General features: G+C 33.8%; 1 protein-coding gene across 5 annotated transcripts in view; it reads left to right on the forward strand.

Moving 5' to 3' along the window:
• The window catches only part of AK9 (adenylate kinase 9), a 59031-nt gene that overhangs the window by 3394 nt on the left and 31490 nt on the right, over positions 1-24147 (forward strand). For 4 of the 5 annotated variants that reach the window (XR_004148051.2, XM_077782273.1, XM_031504393.2 and 1 more), the window contains 15 exons: positions 55-118; positions 2423-2475; positions 2560-2659; positions 5204-5316; positions 6975-7157; positions 7846-7971; positions 10069-10143; positions 12129-12233; positions 14048-14187; positions 14268-14448; positions 14870-15011; positions 16884-17014; positions 17729-17885; positions 20462-20570; positions 20974-21038. Coding sequence is in view for 4 of the 5 variants with exons in the window: in XM_077782273.1 (XP_077638399.1) it covers positions 55-118; positions 2423-2475; positions 2560-2659; positions 5204-5316; positions 6975-7157; positions 7846-7971; positions 10069-10143; positions 12129-12233; positions 14048-14187; positions 14268-14448; positions 14870-15011; positions 16884-17014; positions 17729-17885; positions 20462-20570; positions 20974-21038 (1744 nt within the window). In the remaining variant the exon portion in view is untranslated. The remainder of the gene's footprint in view (positions 1-54; positions 119-2422; positions 2476-2559; positions 2660-5203; positions 5317-6974; positions 7158-7845; positions 7972-10068; positions 10144-12128; positions 12234-14047; positions 14188-14267; positions 14449-14869; positions 15012-16883; positions 17015-17728; positions 17886-20461; positions 20571-20973; positions 21039-24147) is intronic. The other variant, XM_077782274.1, reaches the window with a different exon arrangement.

Consider the following 24147-nt stretch of genomic DNA (forward strand, 5'->3'; position numbering starts at 1 on the left):
TTATATGTTTAGTTTTATTCTTTTTTATTTTAAAAGTGTAATTTTCATTTTAAGGGTTCTGGAAAGAAAACATTAGCTAGCAAACTAGCACAGAGATGGAACTGCATTTTCATAGAAGGTAAACATATGCTATATTTGGAACATTGCTTTGGCTTCACAATAGCTTTTGGTTTAGAATACCCTCACTGTTCCCTGTAATTCGAAGGGCATGTTTATGATTGCAGCAAACACTTCTGATAAGGACCAAGTTAGCATTTTACCAGAAATAAAATTACTGATCATGATCTTTTAGTTATTGAAAGGTGTAGGAAAATCACTGTGGGTTTTTTTTTAAATCATAAATTCTATTCCCAATCCTGTTGGGGGTTCATGTGACCCTTCTTTTTCACATTCAACTCCAAAGAGTGCAGACTGAAAAAATAGGAGGCTCTTTCCTTTCTGTTTGTGCTGTGTCCAATATGAGTGGATATACTCCAGGAAACAGAGTTATTTATCAAATGAAATTCCTTTACTTCTTTTAGAGATTTAGAACTGTAACATGGTAAAAATCACTTTTAATAAAGTGCTTTTTGACTTAGGTATATATAGAATTTTTATACCATAGTATTGTATAACAACGAACAAAAATTAATACCTGGTCCAAAACATACATCAGGCCAAAATCAGAAGGGACTTCGGGAATGTTCTTGAGCCAGTCTACTCTGTTTGAATGTATTTAAATCAGTACTGACAAATGTTCATCAAATTAGTTTAAAAAAAAATTCTAGGCAGTCTATCTCAGTAACAATCTGCCATTAGAAAGCCTTTCTTAGCAACAAATCTAAATATTAGTTACTGTGGTTTTAAGCCTTATTTCTAATTCAGGGAATTACTCCTTTCTTGTTTTGTTAATGATATTTCTTTTAATCTTGTTTTAGCTAGTGAATGCACACATGTGTACACACTTTTACTTATGCTAGCAAATTTTTTTCATTTTCTACATCAAAAAAGGAAGAAACAAAGAAATTCAGCACACATAAACATGAAAAATTTCATACAGAAAGGACCTCCAAAGATGACTTGAGTCCAACATTCCTCTCAAAGCAGGGTCAGCTAGAGAGGGCTCAGTTCAATCTGGAATATCTCCAAGGATGGATTCCACCTCCTCCTAGAGAAACACTTCACAATGTTTGGCTGCCTTCTTGATGAAAAATTGCTTCGCAATTGCCCCATATGAATATCTTATGTTCCTATTCATGTCTATTGCCTCTTATCCTAACTGCACTTCTGTGGTGACCATGGGCCTGTCTTTGTGACCTCCCAATAAGTAGTTTTAGATAGCAGTAAAAGCTGTCTAGTGTCCTCCAGGCTGGACAAGGTCGGTTCTTTTGGCCTCTCCTAGACTGTTAATTCTTCTGATGGTTTTGGTGTCCTCTGCTGAACTTGCTTTGTTGTATCAACATCTGTCCTGTGCTGGGTTAAAAATAATCCAAGACAGAACATTATTGAATAGGAAAGGTGTTTGCAAACTTTTTAATGACACAATGTTTTCTATTCATTTATCCAGTGAATATGTCAATACTCATACGTAAAACAGAACCAGGGTACACACAGATTGCTGACTTTCAGTTGCCTGTATTGTTAATTAGTACAATCCCTGGCTCAATTTTGGCTCATGGCAAATATTGTTCTCCCAAACACCTATCCATAGTATGAAAGGAAGGATGAGCAACAGTCATCATTCCTAGTAGGAACAGCTGGAAAACAGCAACTGTGTTTTGAGAAGAAAGATTAGGGCTGTATAGGCATGGGTCACCTGGCTTCGGGACTTTTCCCTGGCCTGGTTTTTTAGTAATATAGATGTAGCCTTAAAAGTCACTCTTAAAAACTTTTATAAAATGTCTGATTATTTAATTCATACAGAAGTGTGAAAGACTTCCTGGGTCATTCTAGTATGATGTCACTATCCACAGAGTCATAGGGCAGTCTTTGAACTTTATGGATGTCATTTTTCTTTAAGTAGATGTTTTTGTAGGTCTAAACAGTTCTTCTAAATCTTGGTTTTTAAATTTAAAAAGTGTTTGAGCTCAAATAATCATCTCTGGATTACAAGGCAGTAAAGCTGATTGAATTTAAATCAGTAGTTCAGATAATCCTGCAAAACTGCTGTTGTGTATTTCTGTGTAGTATATGCAGGGTTAAATTGTAGGGAGAAACACCTACCCAGTCCTTGTTATAAGGCACCAGGTTCTGGGTGGGCAAAGTATAATAATGGCCCTAAATATAATTGCTTTTAATTCAAAAATGGTTTGAATGGTTGCTTGGAGCACACATACATCCTCCTGTGTGTGTATGTATATGTATATATGTATATGCAGATACAAGTTGATTTAGAAAATATTTTGTGTTAATTATTTTTCTTACGTTTGATATGCTTCCTTAGCTTCAGAAGTAATTCAAACGAATATTCAACAAAGAACAGGATATGGACTTAAGGTAAAGGTCTAATCTTCTAGTAAGTTTTGTCAAATTTTTGACAAACACTTGCTATAAAATACTATGCTTTGCATTTTACCCTAGTGTCAAAAATTGCTTTGTCAAGGTCAAAGTATTCCTGAGGAACTGGTGACAAAAATGATTCTGCAGATGATTAATGAGTCACCAGAAGTTGCTCATTATGGTAAGTGTATTTATAGCCTAAACTTCTTAGAGTGTACTACCTGTAATTTTACATCCATTTTACATCTATTGGTTCTCAAATATGATTCTAACTTTTTCTCATGCTCTTCAGGTTATGGAATATCAATAAACTGAAAGTGTGTTTACGGATTAATTTACCAGTATGGGTGAACAGGAAGTGTCATACTGGTCCTGTGTTGTGTAGATTTTGAGAAAATAATTTTTCCGAAATTTTACGTGTTGATATGACTCTTAATTTGACAATATTATCTGTTCAGAAGAAGCTTAGGATTTAAAATATAGGTATTTTATTCTTCAATACTTCTATAACAACAACATAACAAAAATCCACTGGCAAAAACATTTTAAGCATTTTAATTAATGAAAAAGAAGGAAAACAAATAACTGAAAATGCAAAGTATTAAGGCTTTTTTTTTTCTCTTTCCAAATTGTTTATTCCCTTTGCATTTTGTCACACAGAGTAGGATGGATGAGAATAGTAATGGTAGTGGCTATAATTCTTCTATTTGAGGAAAGATTTTGTTAATTGAGGCTGTCACAATGAGTGCTGCAGATCTTGCTAGTGTCTGAACCTGCTTCCCTGATGAGAAAACAAATGTACTGCCAAGAGGAAAGGAAGTAAAAAGAAAATGTAGTTTCTTTTTCTTGTTTTCACTTATATTTGAAATTTCTACTATAGGAGAGAGACAGGTGTAGTGTCAGTGTTAGTTTCTACTGCTCTGAAAAGAGAACGGGGAAGAAATTTTTTTAAAAGGACACAACTGCTTGGAGAGGTAGCAGCAGAAATGCCAGTCTCTTAATACATATGTGAGGACTTTGTAAATGCATGAAGAGGCTTCTGTGTTACTGGAGTTCCCCTCCTTGAGTTAGTCTGAAGGTGTTTGTATCACAGAGGAGCACTCTAAACACAACTGTGAAGTTGAGTAAAGTTTGGTTCTTGTAGCCAAGACACTTTCTGCATTACACATGCCCCAAAGTAGCAAGGAATAGAATAACCAACATCCTCATTATTTTTCCTGCCAAGTAGAACTGACCTCCAAAACCAATTTTTGCTTTAGTATTTCTAATAACTTTTTGTTTATCAGCTACTATCTTAACAAATTCTTGGGAAGCATAAGTAGGTTTTCAGCAGGAACTAATCAGTCAATTTACACTAAATTATTCATTAAAGATTTTAGAAACTGTTGTATGAAAGGTTGGATATTTTTACTTTTAGTGTTTGAAAAATGCAAAATTTTAAATGTACACACAATCAGTGTGTCTCAAAAGCTTCTTGGTTAATTCCCTGGTTACTTTTTGATCTAGTTGATAGTTACCTTAGGTATACTTCATGATTTTTAGTCTCTTCACATTATTGATTTGGGGGTAAATGCTCTCTCAGAGAATGGGTTCCCATGTTACACTACCATTTCCCTCACATCAGCTGTTGTTACCTGGGATGTGTTGATAGGCAGAGACTGCGCACGTTCGTCACACCTTGCTGCCAGTTAGAATTCTCTAAAGGTATCTACAGTTTAGAATCCAGGATTTTAATTTCCTAGTGGAATGGCTGTATGTTTTACTATCCCTTGCTTATCTCTTCTTCTCTTGCCTCTATGAATAGTAGCTTCCCAAAGAAGTAGGAGTCTTCTAACACCTCTTTCAGAGACTGCTGCCACATTTTTGTGCTGCCCAGACTTGCATTTAAATGTTATCACATAAAATTCTAAGCATGTACAGTTTCTCTAAGGAAATATTCTCATTATTTGGCTAAAAACATTCACCTGATTTTTGTTTAGTCTCATCCTACCACATGAATATTGATTTTGTTTCTATTCAGTAGTTCTTACTGCATGCATACAGCCATCAGTAGTTACAGTACTTCCCTAGGAGCTTGAAGCCACAAGTTCATCCATGGGGCTGAGCACTGTATTACTAGGAAAACATATTATTACCACTCTGCTTGTCATGTCTAGCCAACATGTGTTTACCAAACAGGACTCAGCACTAGGAATCCTGAGTGAACAGATGCTTTTCAAATGATCCATGTGCATACTGTGTGCATATTGCCTCTGTTTGAGAGGCAGGAGAGTGGTTCAGAGTCCCTTCATTAGAAGCCAAAAATTTAAAGGTTGTGTAAAAAACTTAGACTCCTAGTTTAAATTCTTTAAATCATACAGTGGCTACTCTTTACAGTGTCTTTTATAAAGTCTTTTAGTGGCAAAACTGGTCACTGAAAGCTTGTTACTTTTTAGACAGTAAAATATGAGCTAGGCACATAAAGCAGGTAGTGTGAATATAGTCTTTAATGTCTACATGTTTTTGAGTTAACAGATGTTGAGAGTACTCTATAAAGCTGAAAACACTGCTTTTGTCTGTATTTCATTTGTAGCAAACATGGGTGCACATTTTTTTTTAGCAGTGCTGTGTCACATACATGGTTTAAAATTGTACCACTATATGTATTGTTTAAAGAAGATGAGTATAAATAACTCTATAATTTACAAACCCTCTGAAAATATGTTCAATTAAATGTATTTGGCAGGTTATGTTCTTACTGGATTTCCTTCTCTCTCAGAGGAATACATGACTGTTCCACAACAAATAGAGAAAATAATTAATCTAAAATTAAAACCAGATTTCCTGATTAACATCAAGGTAATGTCATCTTCAATAACTTCCTAGTATTTTTCCTAATTATTAGTGGACTCAAATGTTATGCATGCTAAATGTAATATTTTCCTCTGTATACTTGAGTATAGAATTTATTGAGGGATGATAAATTCTTCTCTTTTATATTGAAATAGAGTTTCACTGGTTTGTTCCATTATAAGCATTGCTAAGTTAAAATAATTAACATGTCCTAAAACTTCAGCAGCAGTTACAGTTTTTGCACCTTCACCAATTAGAAGATACAGGTTTTCAAGAAAGAGAAACTTTTAATTACTATGGGATTTTGGACACATGTACATCTGCCACTTGTGTAATGCAGGAAGAAACTTCTCACATATGGAAGTTAGAAAGTAAATAGTTTTATTTTCAGTCACTAATTGTGAAACTATCTCATTATTAATTCATCTTGTTTACAAATCTCAATTTCTTCATGAGCAGTGATGTGACATACCAGATATTTTACAAAAATGACTCTGATATAACCAGAGAAACATAAACCATTGCTAATGTGGGATTTAGAGGACTTTCTCAATGTGACTTAGAAGAATGGACTTCCTTGCTACATCCATGTTAGTAAACAAAACAAGCAAGAGTGACTCTTCAGACATCAGGCTAACTGCTTTGGCCAAACACTGTTAAGCTGTCTTGTTAGTCAGAATGGGGTGGCAGTGCCCAAACTGTCCACAGGGAAATGCCCAAGGCCTGTGCCATTCTCCAGATTGTGCCCTGCTGTTCACTGGGGAGGATTCTAGCTGGCCCACACTGAATTGTGCCAGACTCCATCCAACAAAATAACTGTATGTCATGAACACACTTTCAGGCCCTTCCTCTAGCAACGTTTTATTTATAATCAACTAGATTATTTTTGTCTTCTACTTTGAATGTGCAGAATGGGCTGCTGAGACAGCTCTGAATAGTCAGCCTCTGGTGGTGTGCTGCATGCTCATTGGGATTTTGATTCTAGTTGGCATATCTGTGTCTTTTGTCAGATGCTAAGCCTCTGGGTATGGACCTGCTCTATCACTTTGCAGATTTAACTCAGTATTTGTTTTAGTACTATACTTTTAAGATTTCATTTGCTTGAACATGCATAATGTAAGTTGGTGAATGCCTACTTCAAACCTTTTTTCTGTGGTCTCAGAAAGATCCTAAAACATCACCAAACATATTTTTGTCCTGCTTTTCAGGAAGATTTGACTTTTTCAGAAAGTCATTCTTTGTTTTAATGCTATGTAGTGAGAAATCCCCGTTGCTGAGCATATGTGTTGTATAGATACACATGCAACAATACGAATAGAACAGTGATACTAAATAAACTAGAAAGAAAAATTCTTGACTTCAGGTAGTCACACTGTCTCCTCCAGGAAAAGGACTGAAACTACATGCATTTAAAATCCTTGCCCCAAAGTCAAAGACATAACTTTGCTTTTGATTTCAGTGGATTGAAGCTTTTTCACAGATATGTTAGAATTGTAACTATTTTCATTAGATCAAAAACAAAGCAAGAAGGGAGATTCTATATAACTGTGGCAATAATGAAATATTGTTATTAGTAGACCAATTTAGAGAAATTTTGTCTCTCCAAGAAAAAGATGTTATAGCAGAACAATAAACACATTTTCTTTTTAATTTTTCCTTGCTAGTGTCCAGATTATGAGTTATGCCAAAGAATATCAGGACAAAGGCAAAACCCTGATTCAGGGGTGATATATCAGAGGAGCCAGTGGGATCCTAAAGTTACTGACAAGCGTAAGAAAGAGAAAGCTCAGGATGAAGAAAACTATGAAGAAGGTGAAGGGCAGGATGAAGAAGGAGAAGAAGCAGAGGTAAATATTGCTATTTTGTAAACAGTGCAAAATAGTGCAATGTACTTTAGACAAAGCAGAAAAAATTCTGATCTAAAATATCACTGGACTATGTAATGAATTTATTTTGCTCAAATTTAATCTTAATTCCATTTCTGCCCAGCTTTAAGAGATGTGGGGTAACACCTAAACAGTAGGTTTAAATGACAACAAATGTTGATCATTGTATAGCTTAACCTGGACTCAGTCTTTGACTCAAAAGTCACTGATCTGTTTCTTACCAAAAGTTAAAAGTGCGTATCAGAAGGAGAAGGGTGGCTCTACACTGCCTATTTTTCATCTAGACAAACAAAAGAGTTCTTAATTTTTGCTTATTGTAGCAACCTTTTGCTAATACTTGCAGGACACTAATTTGTTTTCTGGTTTTAATGTTAGACTATTACAAATGGATTTTCTTTTTTTCCATGAAAGTAATAAATTTGAATGCAGGTCAAATTTTTATAATAGGGGCCAGAAACTTACCAAGACAAGTTCTAGGCACACTGCTCTCCATTCATAGAAATTACACTTCATCAGAATAGGATTGTGGTCAGCAGTCACTGGAGTAATACTCATTGCAATACTATCCAAAGCTACTTTATTTAAATTTGAGTGAAGACAAAAATTATTTTAATACATTATTTCTCTGTCTTGAAATTTTGTTTTGCAGACTGGAGAAAGTCCACATAAGAAATTAGAATCTTTTCATCAATTAGTGCAGCGACCTGAAGATTTTCTTGAAAATGCAGAGAAAAGAATTGGAATATACAAGGATATAATGCTTCCTCCTTTAGAAGTAAGAAAAAGCAAAGTAATATGATTATGCACAACAAAACATTTAAAAAATATCTTGCACAGTTTTCATTGTTTTTTTATTTTGAGATTTGTTGTATTGATGTGGTCATGCTACAACATATCTCCAGTTTCTGAAATTTGTTTTTAAATCAGAGATACAAAATTGTCATCTGTAGGTGTTGTTTCTACTATACAGTAAAGATAAAGTTGTCAGCTTTGACTTTTGAAAGTGAAACCATACCTGCCACCACAAATGCTAGTAAGTGAGATGTTTGAGGGCTCCATTTTTTCATTGCTGTTACCAGAGTCCTTTCTAGAATGCAATCCCATATGTAATCCGCATCCATTGTCTTCCACTCTGATAGATTCTTTCTCACCTGCTTCATTGCCTGCAGATTTATATACACAGCAATTAGCCCATTAGTTTGTTTTACCACTTACTTAATTTCTAAAGCTATAACATTTTCTTTCCCTGTTGTGTTCAGAAAAGTTTAAAAAACCATACATTTTTACTGTATGTTTTTTGTTTTGTTGGGTTTTTTCGGGTTCTTTTTTTTTTTCTTTTTTGTTTTTAATCTCTTAGTACAAGCAATTGAAAAATCCTGCATGTTTAATGCCCATTTGACAATTACTGTTTATACCTTTCAATTTCCCTATGGATTAGTTAAACCTATAGATAAAATTGTGTCAAACTAGTGTTATGGTCTTTGCTAGAGTAACAAACTTGTTACTGCTGTGAAGGGGAAAACAAAAAAATATGGTATCTTTAATCATTACATAATCTCACATGGATTTCTTATAAGTGAGCTAATGGAAAGTTGTTTAGATTAAATTACTTTAGGTTGTATACCACACCTTCAACAGTTTCAACACATTCCACTAGTTGGTAGGGTTCATTTAGGATTCACTAGCAATGAATAAATTGGTTAAGATGCTTTGTGGTCCACTAATACATTAAAAGAATATAAGGTTTTATCAATTGGCCCAGGCAGAGATTGAGATTATGAAATTGAAATTCAAACAAAAAACTTATAAGGTGTGCAGTTTGCACTGATAGGAAGATAGGTAGAATGAACTTTGGAGAACACACTTTGATGTCCTCATAAATTGTTGGGATTAAATAAATACTGCAGTGAGGAAGGAAAACTAATGAACAACTACAACATGTGAAATAATAGGCTAGACCTCAGTACTTCAGACAATTTGTGGGGATTTAGTTAGTCAAAACTAAGTCAATAAATGCGATGCTATTGTTTAAACTCAAATACTATGAATGTACTAATAAAACTGTAAGACCACTGTATATAAATACCAACTATTATCCTCTCTTTACAGGAGTATTAGAAAGAATTAATTAGTTATTATCTATTTCAACCAAAGATAGAGCAGATGATTTAGTTTACAGTGTAGAAGACAGACTAGATGAAATGAGCCAGGAAATGAGCTCTGACCATAAATGCAGTGAAGAACTGGAACAGATTACCTGCAAAGATGTAAAGTCACCTTCAATAGGCTTTTTTAGGCTTGAGGTTAGACCAGCATTTGTCAGGAATGGTGTGAGTGTTCTCAGTCCTCAGAGAGAGGCATTAACAGCCAACATGGTCTAGTTTTTTTAGTCTAAGACATTATTTGTAGTGTGAAAATTTAAAACGAGAAAAGTAAAATATATGGTCCAAATTTTAAAGGAATTGGGAGTCAGGACTAGAATTAAAACATTGGACTCATGACTGGCATTTCTGAGAAATGTATTAATTGAGATTGTCTTCATTTTCCAGCAAAGAATTAAGGTAGTTAGACAATTAAAAGTTGAATTCATACACAAAATGTTACTCTATCTTGATATTTTTTTAGCCCTCTTGCATTTGAGCTAAGACATCTAAACCCATTGTAACTGCAGTTTTGGAATTATCTCTGTATTTATCTGTCATCAAATAAAAGTTAATCTCCAGAAGATTTTATAAACAAACCATTAATGCAATGAATCTTGATTTTGCTGAAGTTCCCGGGAGTCCAAGCTTTGATATGTATAGGAAGAGAATGAGCCTCAGTGTCTTTATCTGATTAACTATACTCAATTGACTGTCATGTTCTTTAATAGGGATTGCTGGCTTACCAGGATTGTCGATATCTTATTGAAGTGGATGGAAGTCAGCAACCAGATAATGTCTTGGAGGTAAGTAAACTATGCACCAGCTAAGTTAACCTCCACTAGAAAATAATTTCTCAGTTCCGTGGATTGTTTTCCTGTTGGTAAAATTTTAAGTTGTGTTTAAAATGCATTCATTTACTAGAATGCATTTTCATTAATTAGAAAACATGGCTTTTGAAATACTTGCTTTCCTTCCTCTCTTAGTTGTAAGATTCACTGCTTTGCTCCCAGGCTTGCAAATATGTTACATGAGAATATTTTCAGGCAAACTACAAACTTTTGTATTATGGCCATCTGGTTTCAGTGCTTTTCCTGATCCATATTAATGTAAAATATAATGAGAAATTAAAAATTTTTGGTATGATATATTTAAAAAACTGGTTTATTTGATACTTGTGTCTAAAATATATTTTTTATAATGGAATATAATTTTTATTAATTTGATATTGTTTTGCAATGTAATAGAAGGCCCTTGATTCTTGTAAGAATTCTGCTGAGTGCTTGTGTCTAGATTTTTATCTTGTAACAGAGCAACTTGTTCTCCCTTTTAAAAAACTTAAAATGGTAAATTTTGAAGATAAATAATTTTATCTTCTGCCTCACAACTAAAAGTTGTTTCAAATCAGAACCTAGAGTATGGGGTTGAAAATTAGGTAGGAGATTGTTTTTGACAAGGTAGGAAGTGAACTTCTCCTGCATTTTCTCCTCTGTTTGAAATAAATTGTATTATTATAATTCTGTAAGTTAATTATTTCAGTGTATTAACTCTACGAAGAATGGTCCTATGGGAAAACCCCAGTAATTTTGCAGTATTAGAACATACAATTTCCTCATTTATGATCCATTTGTGAACATTACAACACAAAAGTTATAGTAAATGCAATCAAGTTATGTTATGATTCCAACAATTTTACCTACAAGTAAGGCAAAGGCCTATAATAAAACTAGCCCAAACATGACAGAATTTGCTTTTTTCTTTCAAGAATACTTGCATTCAATCAATATTACATTCAGGAAACACTTCAAATAAACTTAATAGAATCTGATTCTCATTGGTAGACATTTGGTTTAAATACCTTTCAAAATAAACTATGCAAAGTTGTATTGCTTATGAATGTATATAATCTGATTTCCCAAAGAGATTTCCCTCTTTTTCCAATTGGAGGTCCTCTGGGTACTTGCCCTGCCTTGAGAGAACCTTCATCATCTTGTCCTTTAGTAGGCTTGGGATTCACAGCATAATGAGGAGACAGAAAGGCTGTGATTTGGCCTTTTGGGCTGCCTGTATCTACCAAATAGCTTCTTAAAACTCAGCTCAATAACTAGCATGGAGTCTGACTTAGAAACTGGGCCTTGGTGTTTATGTAGCCATTACATAAATAATAAGTTACAATTTTAAATAGATTTTAGGGTCCCTTCTGAAGACAAAAGCAGTTTTGATTTATCATTGTCATTGCTAGAGATGAGAGGATGGGACTATTTTCAAGCTAAGAATGATTTATTACTTGTTAAACATTAATCTCAGAAGCCATGAGATTTTAAAGGAGCAAGCTTTCAGCTATAGCTCAAGAGTAGTCACAAGTTTCTTCATTACAAGGCAATATATAACTTTCTAAACCAATAGACAGTTGCCACAGAATTTATTTTGCTTTTCTAACCTATCACCTTTACTTACTTCTACTGCACTGCAGATACTTTTATCCAATGGACTTCTAACTCACAGGCACATATATGCTTCTATTATAATTTCTACTCTATACAACAACACCCTTACATTAAAAACCCTTCACCATCTTTCCAGTACAGTTTCTCACTTATTTAAAGAATATCCTCACCTACAACTATAGAAATAGAATTTTATGATTTTTCTGCTTAATATCTGTGTATTGTATTTTTACATCAATCTTAGCTTCTTCTAAGGCTGCAGATCAAATCCTTCAGTGTCTGTGGAAGCTTCTGTTTTTCCTATTCCCACACTGGCATTAAATCAAGACTTATTTTCTTTTCAGACAGTGGTAGGCCGACTTGAGTCTATGGAAGTTCAAAATGCAGCTCCTGTAATCAGACTCCAAAGTGAACAAGAAGAAGAAGAAACGCTGGAGGGAAAGCAAAATGTAATTGTGCTTTTCTAAAGTGTGACTGTTTGTAATAACTAGAATGACTTTTCTGCTGTAAGCTTTATATTAGAGCATCTTTGTTTCACAACAGTGAAACAGTTTGTTTTACCATGCAGTAAGAGCATTTGTAAGCATTGACCTTTCAGAAATGAGAATTTAAGGCCATTCTGGGACTGAAATCCACTTAAAAAGTATGAAAATAAAAAACCTGTCATTTCCAAAAAAAACAGGTATTGATTATAATAAAACTTCAAGCAAAATGTTTGTTTTAGTAATAGAGGAAAAATTAATTCCTTCCAAAGAAATAAAGAAACTTTAGTCAAAGGATAACAATCTCAGCAACTGACTCTTATCTTTTCCTGAATAAGAATCAACATGCTAATCCAAATATAGCAACATTCTGCCTAACTGAAATTACATTAGTCCTATTTTCTTGTAATTCATTAGAAACTGCTGAATTTTGCTGAATTGTAGCAATTATAATTTGTGTCCCTTCAAAATAAACCTGAAAACCAGAACTTTTGCATTAACGTCATCACCTATATTTAGTTGCAATCATCTTTCCTATTTCTGAAACAAAACTTTGAATATATGGATTGAAGTGTAATGGGGAGACCCCACATTTTCAGAGAAATACCTCTCCCTTCACTTTTCTATTTTCTCAGTTCTTAACAAATTCACAAGTGAAAGACTTTCTGTGTCAGAGGTCATCTGTATTTATTATTTAGTTAGTTCGTTTGTTTTAGTTTTAGTTTGTGTGTAATCACAGTATTCAGGGCAAAGAGTTCTGCATTGTAACTGAACATTATGCACAGAATTGCTTCCCTTTGTGTCGAACCTTTTAGCTCAGTGTCCTCCAGTATGCAAAAGTCAGTGGATAGTTTGGTTCTTTACATCTGCCCTTTATTTCAGATTTCTATCCTGCTCTTTACATAGCTATACTGAAGAATTCCAGTCTGTATAATTTTATTCCTTCTTACACAACAAGCTTGTTATGGGATGAATCAGTTATACTACCTTTTTCTGAAACTTATCTGATTTTGCTCTGTCCTTTCTGAGATTAGGGCAGCAGAAAGCCCATTGCAGTAAAGACAAGGGCAATATTTAAACAATGTAAACTTAAACCTTTATCATCTATTCTCTCTTTGCTCAATGTTCCTAACATTCAAGTTGGTTTTCTGACTGCTCTTGGGCATTGAAAAAATGCTTTCACAGAGGGATCTATTTCTGAGTAGTCACAGTCAGTGAAAACACATAACTTTCTGTGTAAAACTGCTATTTTAATGCCTGCTTTTGTTGGTTCTTAAAGTTCTTCTGCAGCTCCTCACAGCCAGCACTTGTCCATACTATTCTGAATTTAGTGTCACCATGACTTTAGGATTCCCTCACTATTCACATTCTGTAAAAAGGCTATTAAATGTATTCCTATCATATTTCTGCATGGCTGAAATAGATATTTTAATATTGCTATTCCCTGATGCAGATAATGGTCCTTTTTTCAAACCCTTTAGAGGAAATCTTAGCCGTTTTCTGTTGTCTTCAATAAATGGCTCTATAATTTTAAACATCTAAAATAATAAGTAAAGCATACAGGAACTATTTTAAGTACTATTTATTTTAAACAGACCTGAAAAATGAAGTAATTTCTCTTTTAAATTGTCCTACAATTCTGAAATAAATAATTTTTATTTAAATGTTTAAAAAAACATAATGTGGTTTTTCTTTTTAAGTTTGCTTATTTTCCATCAAAAGGCATATATGTAGCTTCAGACAAAAATTACACTTGCAATTATTGCTGTTTTAATAAACAGGATGAACTTTTCCGGGCTCTGTCATCTTACAAGCTGATAGCACCCAGATACCGATGGCGTAGGAGCAGGTGGGGACAAGTGTGTCCCGTGGCTCTAAAAGAAGGGGACATTGTAATTGGAGACCCAGAGTTTGCTGTCAGGTTAGTGTCATTTGACACTGTTAATATTCATATCTATATTATGAGATGTCTATATCTACTAGCTTCTCTTCTGTTTTAAGTTTTCTAGGTAAAATGTACGTACTGTCATGCCAAGAGGCATTGAAAAAATTTATGCTGAATCCACGGCCTTACCTCTTACCTCCAATGCCAGTTTCTCCTTGTAAAGTATTCGTATTTGGTCCTCCATTCTCTGGAAGAACTACTATTTGTAATCTAATTGCAAACAATTATAAAGGAAAGGTAGGTTCATAAATGTCTTAGGTAGCAGAGTATCAGCTGGGGCTTGGCAATCAGCACATTCTTGTCATGTTACTATCATTCACATTACAAAATAGGGATTACAAAGGAAACAGGATTTTAGTGAAATTCATTTTTTTAATAAAAGTAGCTACAGATCAAGAATACTTTTATATACCGTCTTACGTTGCAGTTGTCTTAGTATTAAAATATATTAATAACTTCTGTATCTAAGATAATTAAATATAAATGCAAATTTAAAATCATTTCTTTTTTAAAAAAAAACCAATCCTGCACTTGCATTACATGTAAATTTTTCTGAAATCTGCAGAGCTTTTCTAAAATTGTTTTATTTTATAGAAGTTGGATCAGATAATATATTTGGCTTCTGTGATATTTGTATTTTTTCAAATCATTCCACTAGGTTCTTGATATGGACAAACTCGTTCAACAATATAAAGAATCAAGAGAAAAAAACACTGAGGAATTGCAAAAGGATGCAGTAGAAAAGGCTATAGCAGCAGTGAAAAATAGATTGGGATCAGAAGAACAATCAGAAGAATCAGGTGAGTAAGCTGTTCTGTGGTCTTTGAAGCTGTCTTACATGCTTTATGTTATTTAACTGAAGCAGTTGCTGTCACTTTGACTTGAAAAAGTTGCAGAAGTTTTTATGATTGCTGTGCATTAAATATGAACTAAAAGAATATGCAGTGAAGGGAATATCATAGTAAAATTCACTTTTTTTACATATATATACAAATCCTTTGAATTTGAGGGCCATGTCAAAAAGAGTTTACTGAACTCTGAGCTGAAAGAAGAAATTTGTTCTGACTGACTCTGGTTTAAAACATTCATTTTAATGACTTTCTGACACATTAAATCTCTGCAAAAATTAAATTCTCATCAAAAAAGCAGCTTGTCAGCTGGACTGATGTGAATCCACAATATACAGATTTTTCACTTTGAAGCAACCTTCCAAGTATGCTGCAGATGGTACATTTATAAATCACTCCAGCTCTAGTCACATTTAGACTTCTTAAGCAGCCTAGTTTTCTGCAGCTTGACAAATTCAATATATTGCAAAGGTGAAAATAATATGTTATTTTAGTATCTTTTAAACAAAGTTTGTATTTTTTTCCGAGGAAGTTCAATGGAGGCTTTTCAAATTGATTTCTTTTGAAGCAAAAATACTCTGTTGAATTAGAATTGCCTTTTTATAGTTAGCTCTAGTTATGGTTCCAATGGACAATGGGGCCATTTGGCCTTATTTATCTCAGCAAGGAATTGTGTTTGACTTTCTCATGGGCAGATACATCTAACAAGAGGTCAGGGTATTCCTCTAGTGCTGCAAAACTGGTGCTGACAGTGATAAAAAATCATTGGCATTGCAGTAAGAATAATGATGAGCTATGGCACCAAAATTGAAACAGTTTAACAGTGGTACATTCCAGATTCCTGACTATGCAAATACTTTTGAGGACAGGGATGTTAATCCTATTAGAATTAATGAGAAATTAATCCTAATTTAAAATTTTATTGCAAAACTGATGTACAAACAGAGGATGTATTTTCCCTTACGTATCTTGTTGTAGCATAAGATTGTTTCAGACTTTTTTAATAGATAGGGAGATGTTTGGGTTTGGGCTGCATTGAGATTTTTTGCAGAATGGAAATTATTAAGATGCTGCCGCTTTTCTAGGCACCTTGTAACTTGGCAAAAGTAACCTGATAAATGTGTACCTTTGTGCATGTAAAAAGTATCAATGCAATATATGAAAAATCTTGACATAAATACAGAAAGTAAATATGGCATTTTTTCCAAATTATACTCACGGTAGATACTGCAGTTGGCTAAAACAGTTCTTCACCAAATTTTATCAAATTAATTGTAAGTTAACTGTGAGTGTTCCTTAAAAAGCTGTTAAATAATTATAGTTGTTATGCAAGCAATTAATAAAGAAATGTGGATCAAATGTTAATTCTTTGCACATCATAGGGAATGCAGGCTACTTTATTGTTTAAAATACACTGCCTTGATCTAAAATTTGTATTGATTGAAAAATTAGGTTGGTAAACCTTTTGATTTAGGACCCAAAGGAAAATCAAATCAAAGGAAATTCTCTAGCATGCTGTAAGTGCCTGATTGTTCTAGTACAGAAATGTTATTCTGTTCATATTGAAACATATTTAGCTTAGAAGTGGAAAATATTGTACAGTTAAAAAGGTTGTGGTTTTTATACTGAGAGAGCAAACCAAAATCTTAGTTTATGAGACTCACTCTGCATCTGCATTCAGAACTGGGTGTTTGTTTCTTTCTCAGAGCAATTGTGTATTGCTTAAAAATGACTGCTGTGCTGAAGTTATGATATAATGCTTTATTTAAGTCCTAATTTCTAATTTCTATGTCAAGTGCATTTAAAAAATATCTATGTTGTTAGAAATACCGGAGATAACTGCTGACCACCCAGAAGTTCAAGCCATGGTAGAAGCCATGAAAAGTGTGTCATTCTCTGAAGATACAATGTCACCTCAAATATATGCTGAAGCTCTGGAGGGAGCTATTGCAGGGGTGAGACTACAAGTACTATCTAGCAAAGTACTATTTTCCTAAGAGCAACTTGTAATAGGTTATGCACTACCCATATATATTCTTAATTTTTCCATTTGAGAGATCAGTTTCATTTATATCACATAGCCCGAAAGCTTACATAGGATTGAGGAGACACTGAGGAAGATCATGTGAAAGACAAATCTAATGAGGACTATTTTATAGACCTTTATATATAATAAAAATATGTTTGTGCATGTATGTATATATATTCACACGCTTATACAGAAATTATTTCTGTCTTTCAAATTACCTGAGCTACATTTTTAATGGCTGGGAGAATTGTCTGACAGATCATTGTCTGCTCTATTCTCATATTTGTAGTCACTATTAAAGAACTGAACACCAGATGTAAGAGCTTGAAAATAATTGTTTATGAAGATTTATCCTAGAATCTTGAAATGTTTTGAATTTGTTCAATGGCATGTAACTATTGAAACTGGAGTGTAAATTCTTTATAGGCAAGCTTTAAAAATCACTATTACATTAGTCTCTTATATTTTAAAATGTTTTTCATTTCATTCAGACATATAAAGTTATAAATGTCTTTTTATTGACTTGAAATTACAATAAGGAAAAATCATAGCATTTAGGAAGTAATTTTGTATTGTGCATTCTTTTTTGTACAGCTGACTTATGTCTTTTTATATTCCTGAATGTGACATTTTCTAACAGCTTATGAAGACAAACAAAGACAGGTTTCCTGGTGCTTCAGAAAGAGGAGGGTGGGTAGTGGATAACTACCCTCTGTCAGAAGACCACTGGTCAGCTTTATCAGAGAAAGGACTTCTACCTGACACTGTTGTCTGTCTGAAGGATACACAAAAAGATGGTTGGTAAATGCACCCTAATGCAACTTTATATTTTCTTTATTTTTTTCTGTTTTGATAGCTGTTTATAAAACATACTTATGAGAAAAACTAGTAGTTATGTCCCATTTATAAAGCTTCAGGGATCTGGAGAATGATTGATCCAGTGAATGAAGAGTACCACAATTTCTTATAATTTGCAGTAAGGGAATTACACAGAATTTAAACCAGGAATACTTTGCTATAACAGTAAAGAAGATTCCTCCCATTTTAAATCAGTTTTCATTTTTCTTCTCAGCAGGAAAAAACAGTAGACTCTTGTAGCATCAGATTTTTGTATTCTTTGGCTGGCTGGCCACCACCTTGTGATGTGGCTGTTGGTCAGATTTCTCTGCGTTGCTTTTCCCATTTGCAAAATCAGGTTAGAGGTATGAAATTTCTCAGCTTGAAGAAAAAGCAAGGGGGAAGATACTTGTACGCAGGCGTATCCTGTTCTCCATTCTGGGTCCAGCAATAAACCCCAGTAACTGCCTACCCAGATGGGTACAATGGCTTAGTATCCATTAATTCAGAGTAAGGGATTTTTACTTTATTCTTTCCAGCCAAAAGGAAGATTGGCACCAGGCATCGATAACTGAACACGTTCATGTACTGTTAAAACTTTGTCTGTCAAATTATGTCCTCATGGATCATATTTCCTTGATTCATACGCACCACAAGTTTAATTGATCTTTAGCAATGTTTGATCATTACCTGTTCAACCCAGTTCATTATCAAAAAATCTTGCAGTGGCAGAAACTTCCATTGAAGAAAGGCATGATGGGTCTATTCACATATAGTTCAAGAAAGCTCGTTAGGTGCCCAGCATTGGAATCAGGCTAGAGGTCTTTTCAAACCCTTGTCCCTGAATATAAAAATCAACCTGAGAAAATCAAGGTTCCGCAGTTTACTAAGAACAGATTTCTTATTTTAAAAACCCCCAACTTTTCAGAAGTGTTTCAAGTGATCAGCAAATCATCCTCACAATTCAGGAATAGTACCTAAACTACTTAGTCACACAGCTTTGTGAAATTTTGTAAGTAAAAGTGTTTCAGTGTGGCCAGAGTTCATACACAGACAGAATACTGGCTGAACATTTCTATGAGGAAGTTCCAGATCCAGTGTTTGTCAGAAAACCATATTTGCAGAAGCTGTCACTCAAGACTTTATCTCAGACACTTTTGGAAAGAATGTAGGGGCAAATAGCATTTCCATGCCTCATCTTTGCTTCCCAGCTATTCCAAGCTTATTGAAATGTTCATCAACCTAGTTTCTGGGACACAGTGCATTGTCCTTTCATACAACCACAGAAAGCATCTCTTTCCTGTCGGCATATGGTAATGAAATGTCAATATTGTGTGCAAAATAATAAGCTTAATAAATAATACTCTAGCCTGTACTGCAGTGGGACCACTGAGGTGTAAGAGATGCTTTCAGAATGATATTAAATTTGTCTTCACTTCTCAGAACTCAACAAATTAGTAATTAGCTGGATAGAAGAAAAGGTTGTCTCATCATCCCTGAAATGTTTTAATCTAGATATTTTGGAATCACATAATTTTTCATGACAACCGTGTTGAAAACTGGTCAGTAACTGCTCCTTTATTATTTTTTATTTTTTATTTTGTGGAGGGAAGAATTTGGGTATTCATAGCAGAGGCTTTCAAATTAAGGCCTCTCTAGAGTCTTCCTATTATGTGCTTGCTTCCTGCAAAATACACCTCTCTGCCATTTCCACTAGTTCTCAAAACCTAGCTCTTAATTACTTGCTCTAATCTGAACAACCTATTTTAATACTCTTGGTAGTATAAAATTTTGGCTAAAAAAAGTAGCTTGCTTATGGATACATTTCCTTTGATTTAGCTATTTTGTTTCACTTTATTCTTTTTATTTGCACAATTGTATTGACTCTACTTGATTCCCACTTGTTTCTGTCATTTAAATAATCATGTAGTTGAGAAGTTTACATTTTCACAGCAATTGAGTCATTACTTTGTAAACTGTTTCCCGACCTAATCTAAACTCTCAAAAGTCCACTGATGAAAATAGGTTTCAGCACACAGCCATATATAAATCCATTTTTCAAAGTAAATAAATCAGTAGAGTTCCTAGTAGTTCCTGATTTCAGCATATGCTTAATTTCTGCCAAACAGCAGCAGTAATGGAGGTATGCACATTATTATATTTTTATTTGAATGTTTTTCATTAGTTTCTTAATAGCATTCTTTTTACACTTGCAAATAAAATAAATGTCAGAATAACACATGATATATGAAAGTATAAGATAAATAATCTCAGTTCTGTCTCCCTTTATAGCCTTCATAACCTTCCAATATCCCAGATTCAGTCTTTAGATGCTTTAAATTGAAAAAAAAAGCTCTAAAATGTAGTAATCAACAGCATAATAACATTTCTGTGGTATATAGACTTTTTGCTGACTTTAAAAGAAAGTTGTCAGTAATTTATTATTTGATATTCCAAATCAAATTACTTTAGTTTTATACAGATTAAAGTCATTACTGTAATTGTACATGTAATTGTACATGTAATTGTGCTGCAGGAGCCTGTATACTACGCAGAGCATACCTAGCAAGTAGGAATGAAAATAACTCTAAGATTTTGGAAAGACCAATAGCTGAAGCATTAGAAAAGAAAGAAGATGATGCAAGGTAAAATATTCCAAATATCTGAATATATAAAATGAACACAAGAAAATTCTAGCCTCAGTTTGTGTTAAAGTGCATTTATCACACAAATTAACTAAAGTACTACACTAAGACTAGTTATCATATGTAGGAAATAATCCAATATCTCTTGTCTTTGAGGAATATTACATTTATGTCAGTACCTATGGTGGCAGTAAAATATTTTTCTAAATGCTTTTTCATTAGCCTTTCATTAGTCCAACCTTTTAAAGCAATGAGACAAGAACATTTTAGGTAATAAAGTACATACGATTTTTTTTTTTTTTACAACTGAAATTATATTTCCACATCTTTATATTTAATATATCTGCAACTTGCTTTAGTAATATTTATAAAGGTCTTAAGATAAATAAACTTGTATTTCCAGAGGAGGAATGGAAGAAACACTGACATCAGAGGAAGATCAGTCTTCAGCTGCTGCTGAGGGGAAAGGTGTGTATCATTTGACTTCTGATCTAATTAGGTGTTTCAATCTTTTAGTGGTTTGATTTTCCAATTTTGATTTCCTTTTTTACATTCAGCATCTAGAAAAATGACATTTTGTTACTCTCTTTGCTGGTACAGGCACTTAATTCTTTGTGTAACATCCATGCTCATGGATGTTACAGAATAGAAATTATTTCCAGTAAATCAGCCATCACTGTTGCAGTTTTCAATAAATCCAAAGGATGGGATTCTATCTCCTTTGGTAACTTTTCTAAGTGGTTTATTAACTGTCTTGAAATTATTCATCAAAAAATCTGTAGCTCTTTAAAAGTTACAAAACCTTGCTGGAACTTAGTCAATAGTTAATGAAAAAATCACAAAATTGTCTGATTTTCTGGTCTTCCTCCAGTAAGCTCAGCCTGAAGTAATTAAAAGGGAATGGAGCTCAGTTCAGCAATGGCTCTCTTAACATGCATTAGTAATTGCTCAATCTGATAGAAACACACATTATGAATTTCTGAATCCAGAAGCCCAGCAGAGGTGGGGCAGCTGCAGCTCCATGTCCCTAGGACCATGCAATAAGTCTGAGCATATATTCCCATTTCCCCTTTCATCCTCTTCTTACTCTATTATCCATGCTAGTTTCTCTCCAATCCACTTTGATCTTTACTTCTCCTTGGCTTCTCAGAAAAGCTTCCTAATATTATAAATCTCCCACAATCCCAAGCTGCTTTTCCCTAGGCATCCCCTAATGAATCTCATGCCCTGTAGGCAGGAAAACACCTCATCCAGAGAGCTTCTCAGTGTGACCCATCTCAATAGGTTTCACACCCAGACAATGCCTTCATCATCATCTTCTAATGGCCCCGAGGGGTGGCAAGTCAAGGTGTAAAGGTTATATTTGTTGTGATTAAGTTTTAGGGGTTCACCCATCTGTCATTGTTTCTCCCCTCCTTTGTGCTTATGGAGATTAGTCTTTAACAACATAATTTAACACCATAAAAACAAATGCAATTCTGTGTATTACATGAGGTTTCCTCTCTAGTAACACCATAAATAAAATATTTTGGGTAAAGATGCTCTTACTTTGTTGCTTTCTATGTTGACATAACCACATATTTTTTTGTTTCTTTTAAAGATCCTACTTTATGTCAGAATTGTATTATACTTAGTTTCCAGCAGAAAAAATATAATTGTCCTGGGCAGAAGTGAATAATCTGTAAGGAGTGAGATTTTGGCAGAAGACCAGCTGTCACAAATAGGCTGGATTTTTGCACCTCAGATTCTGTCAGTTGAATTGAGGTTTGGCGATAGTTCCAGTTAGTTTCAATGGTTTGAACCTCAATAGTCCCAAAAGCTGCAGGGTTTTATTTCCCTTTTAGCCTTCTTTAATCCCTGCCTAGTTTCTTAGAAGAATGTTTCTGTCTGATATGGATCTCCTGTCACAATGAATTGCCATGCATAAATATCTGTCTCTATATTAAGAACTATGTTGGGAACTTCGGAGTATTTTCTTTCTCTACTATACAGTCTCAAGATTTCCCATTCATAGCCTAAATTATCACCCAAGGCCTGGAGATGAAATTAAAACATGAAGGGCATGAATTCCCACTTTTTTTTTTTTTTTTCTCATCAAGGATCTATTACTGTTTTTCTTTCAAACATAACGTACTGGTTTCTATACAAAATTACTATGGCCAAGTTTAAGTTCTGTATTACCACTATGTCTCTTATACATTTTCTTTCCTGACCTAGTCTGGCATTTATTTTACATATATATAACAAGGCCTAAGTTGTAAAGGCAGTATAAGATAGACTGAATAAGATAGCATTCTTTTAATTTTTAATGAGGTAACATTTCACCTATTCTGTGAAAAAAATACTGTAGCTTTCTAGAATTCTTTAAATTCATGTAAGCTTTTTTAAAAATCCACATTATAACTTTTTATAGTTTCTAATAAAACACATAGCTCTTCTCTAAAGTGAATAAATCCTATAGTATTAAATATAAAGACTTCTACAAAGATACTTTATCATCTGTGTCTCAAATACCAAAGTTCATGGTAGTTTTGAATATCTAACTAATTTTGCTCTGAGTACATCAAAACAACATTTATTAATTATAGAAGTAATAATAATCACGTGGTCTTAAGGCATGTTAAGTCCATGTTCAGAGAAAATAATGTTTTCCTATGCCTAAATTTTATTTCAATAATCAAACACTGACTCACCAAAACACTTCAGTCATGCTGCTCTTAGCCTGACTTAGTTTCATTTCACATGTAGTGCCATCAGTACATTGACTGCAGCTTTTCTCCCATGTGATATATCTTTACAACAATATAAATGTTGACAGTTCACGTGTTCACAATTTGTTGGGTTTTTATAATATGTAGCAGTTATAATATAAAAAAGATAGCTTATAAAAATACTCCAGAGCCCAAATCATACTCTTTTGGTCTCTCATATGTGGTATCCTATGGGAATGGCTCAAAGGTGCCCAGGAGAGGCTTAGATTGGTCATCAGGAAGTGTTTCTTTACCAAGAATATGGCCAAACACCAGAACAGGATTCCTAGAGATGTGACTGATGCCCCAGACCATTTAAGAAACATTTAGGAAATGCCACTAATAACATGCTTAAACTTTTGGTCAGCCCTGGATTGCTCAGTTGATGAGCAGTAAATGATCATTGTAGGTCCCTTCCAACTGAAACAGTTCTATTCTATTCTATTCTATTCTATTCTATTCTATTCTATTCTATTCTATATAAATAGATGCACATTTTAATAATCACTGTTTTTGTAATGTCAGTGGAATCTGGGATTGCTTCAGCACTGAATATATTCAAGTTTATAATATTGTCTGTGTTTAAAAGCAAAAAATATTTTCAGTAATGAACAAGTTACATGTCTTAATAGGAGTAAAGTAACTGGAGAAGGAGACTTCATGTAAATCTAACAAATGTATTTAAATGAGTTAAGAAGCTAAGTTCAATGCTGAAATGTCTGCTAAAGATACAGAAGTCAATTCATGTGGTAACTCTTGCTTGTATTTTCTCACTGAAAATTAAAGCCTCCTATGTATTTTTCATGTCCTTTTACACAATTATTCTG

The sequence above is a fragment of the Lonchura striata genome, chromosome 3, assembly GCF_046129695.1.
Source record: "Lonchura striata isolate bLonStr1 chromosome 3, bLonStr1.mat, whole genome shotgun sequence".
Taxonomy (NCBI): domain Eukaryota; kingdom Metazoa; phylum Chordata; class Aves; order Passeriformes; family Estrildidae; genus Lonchura; species Lonchura striata.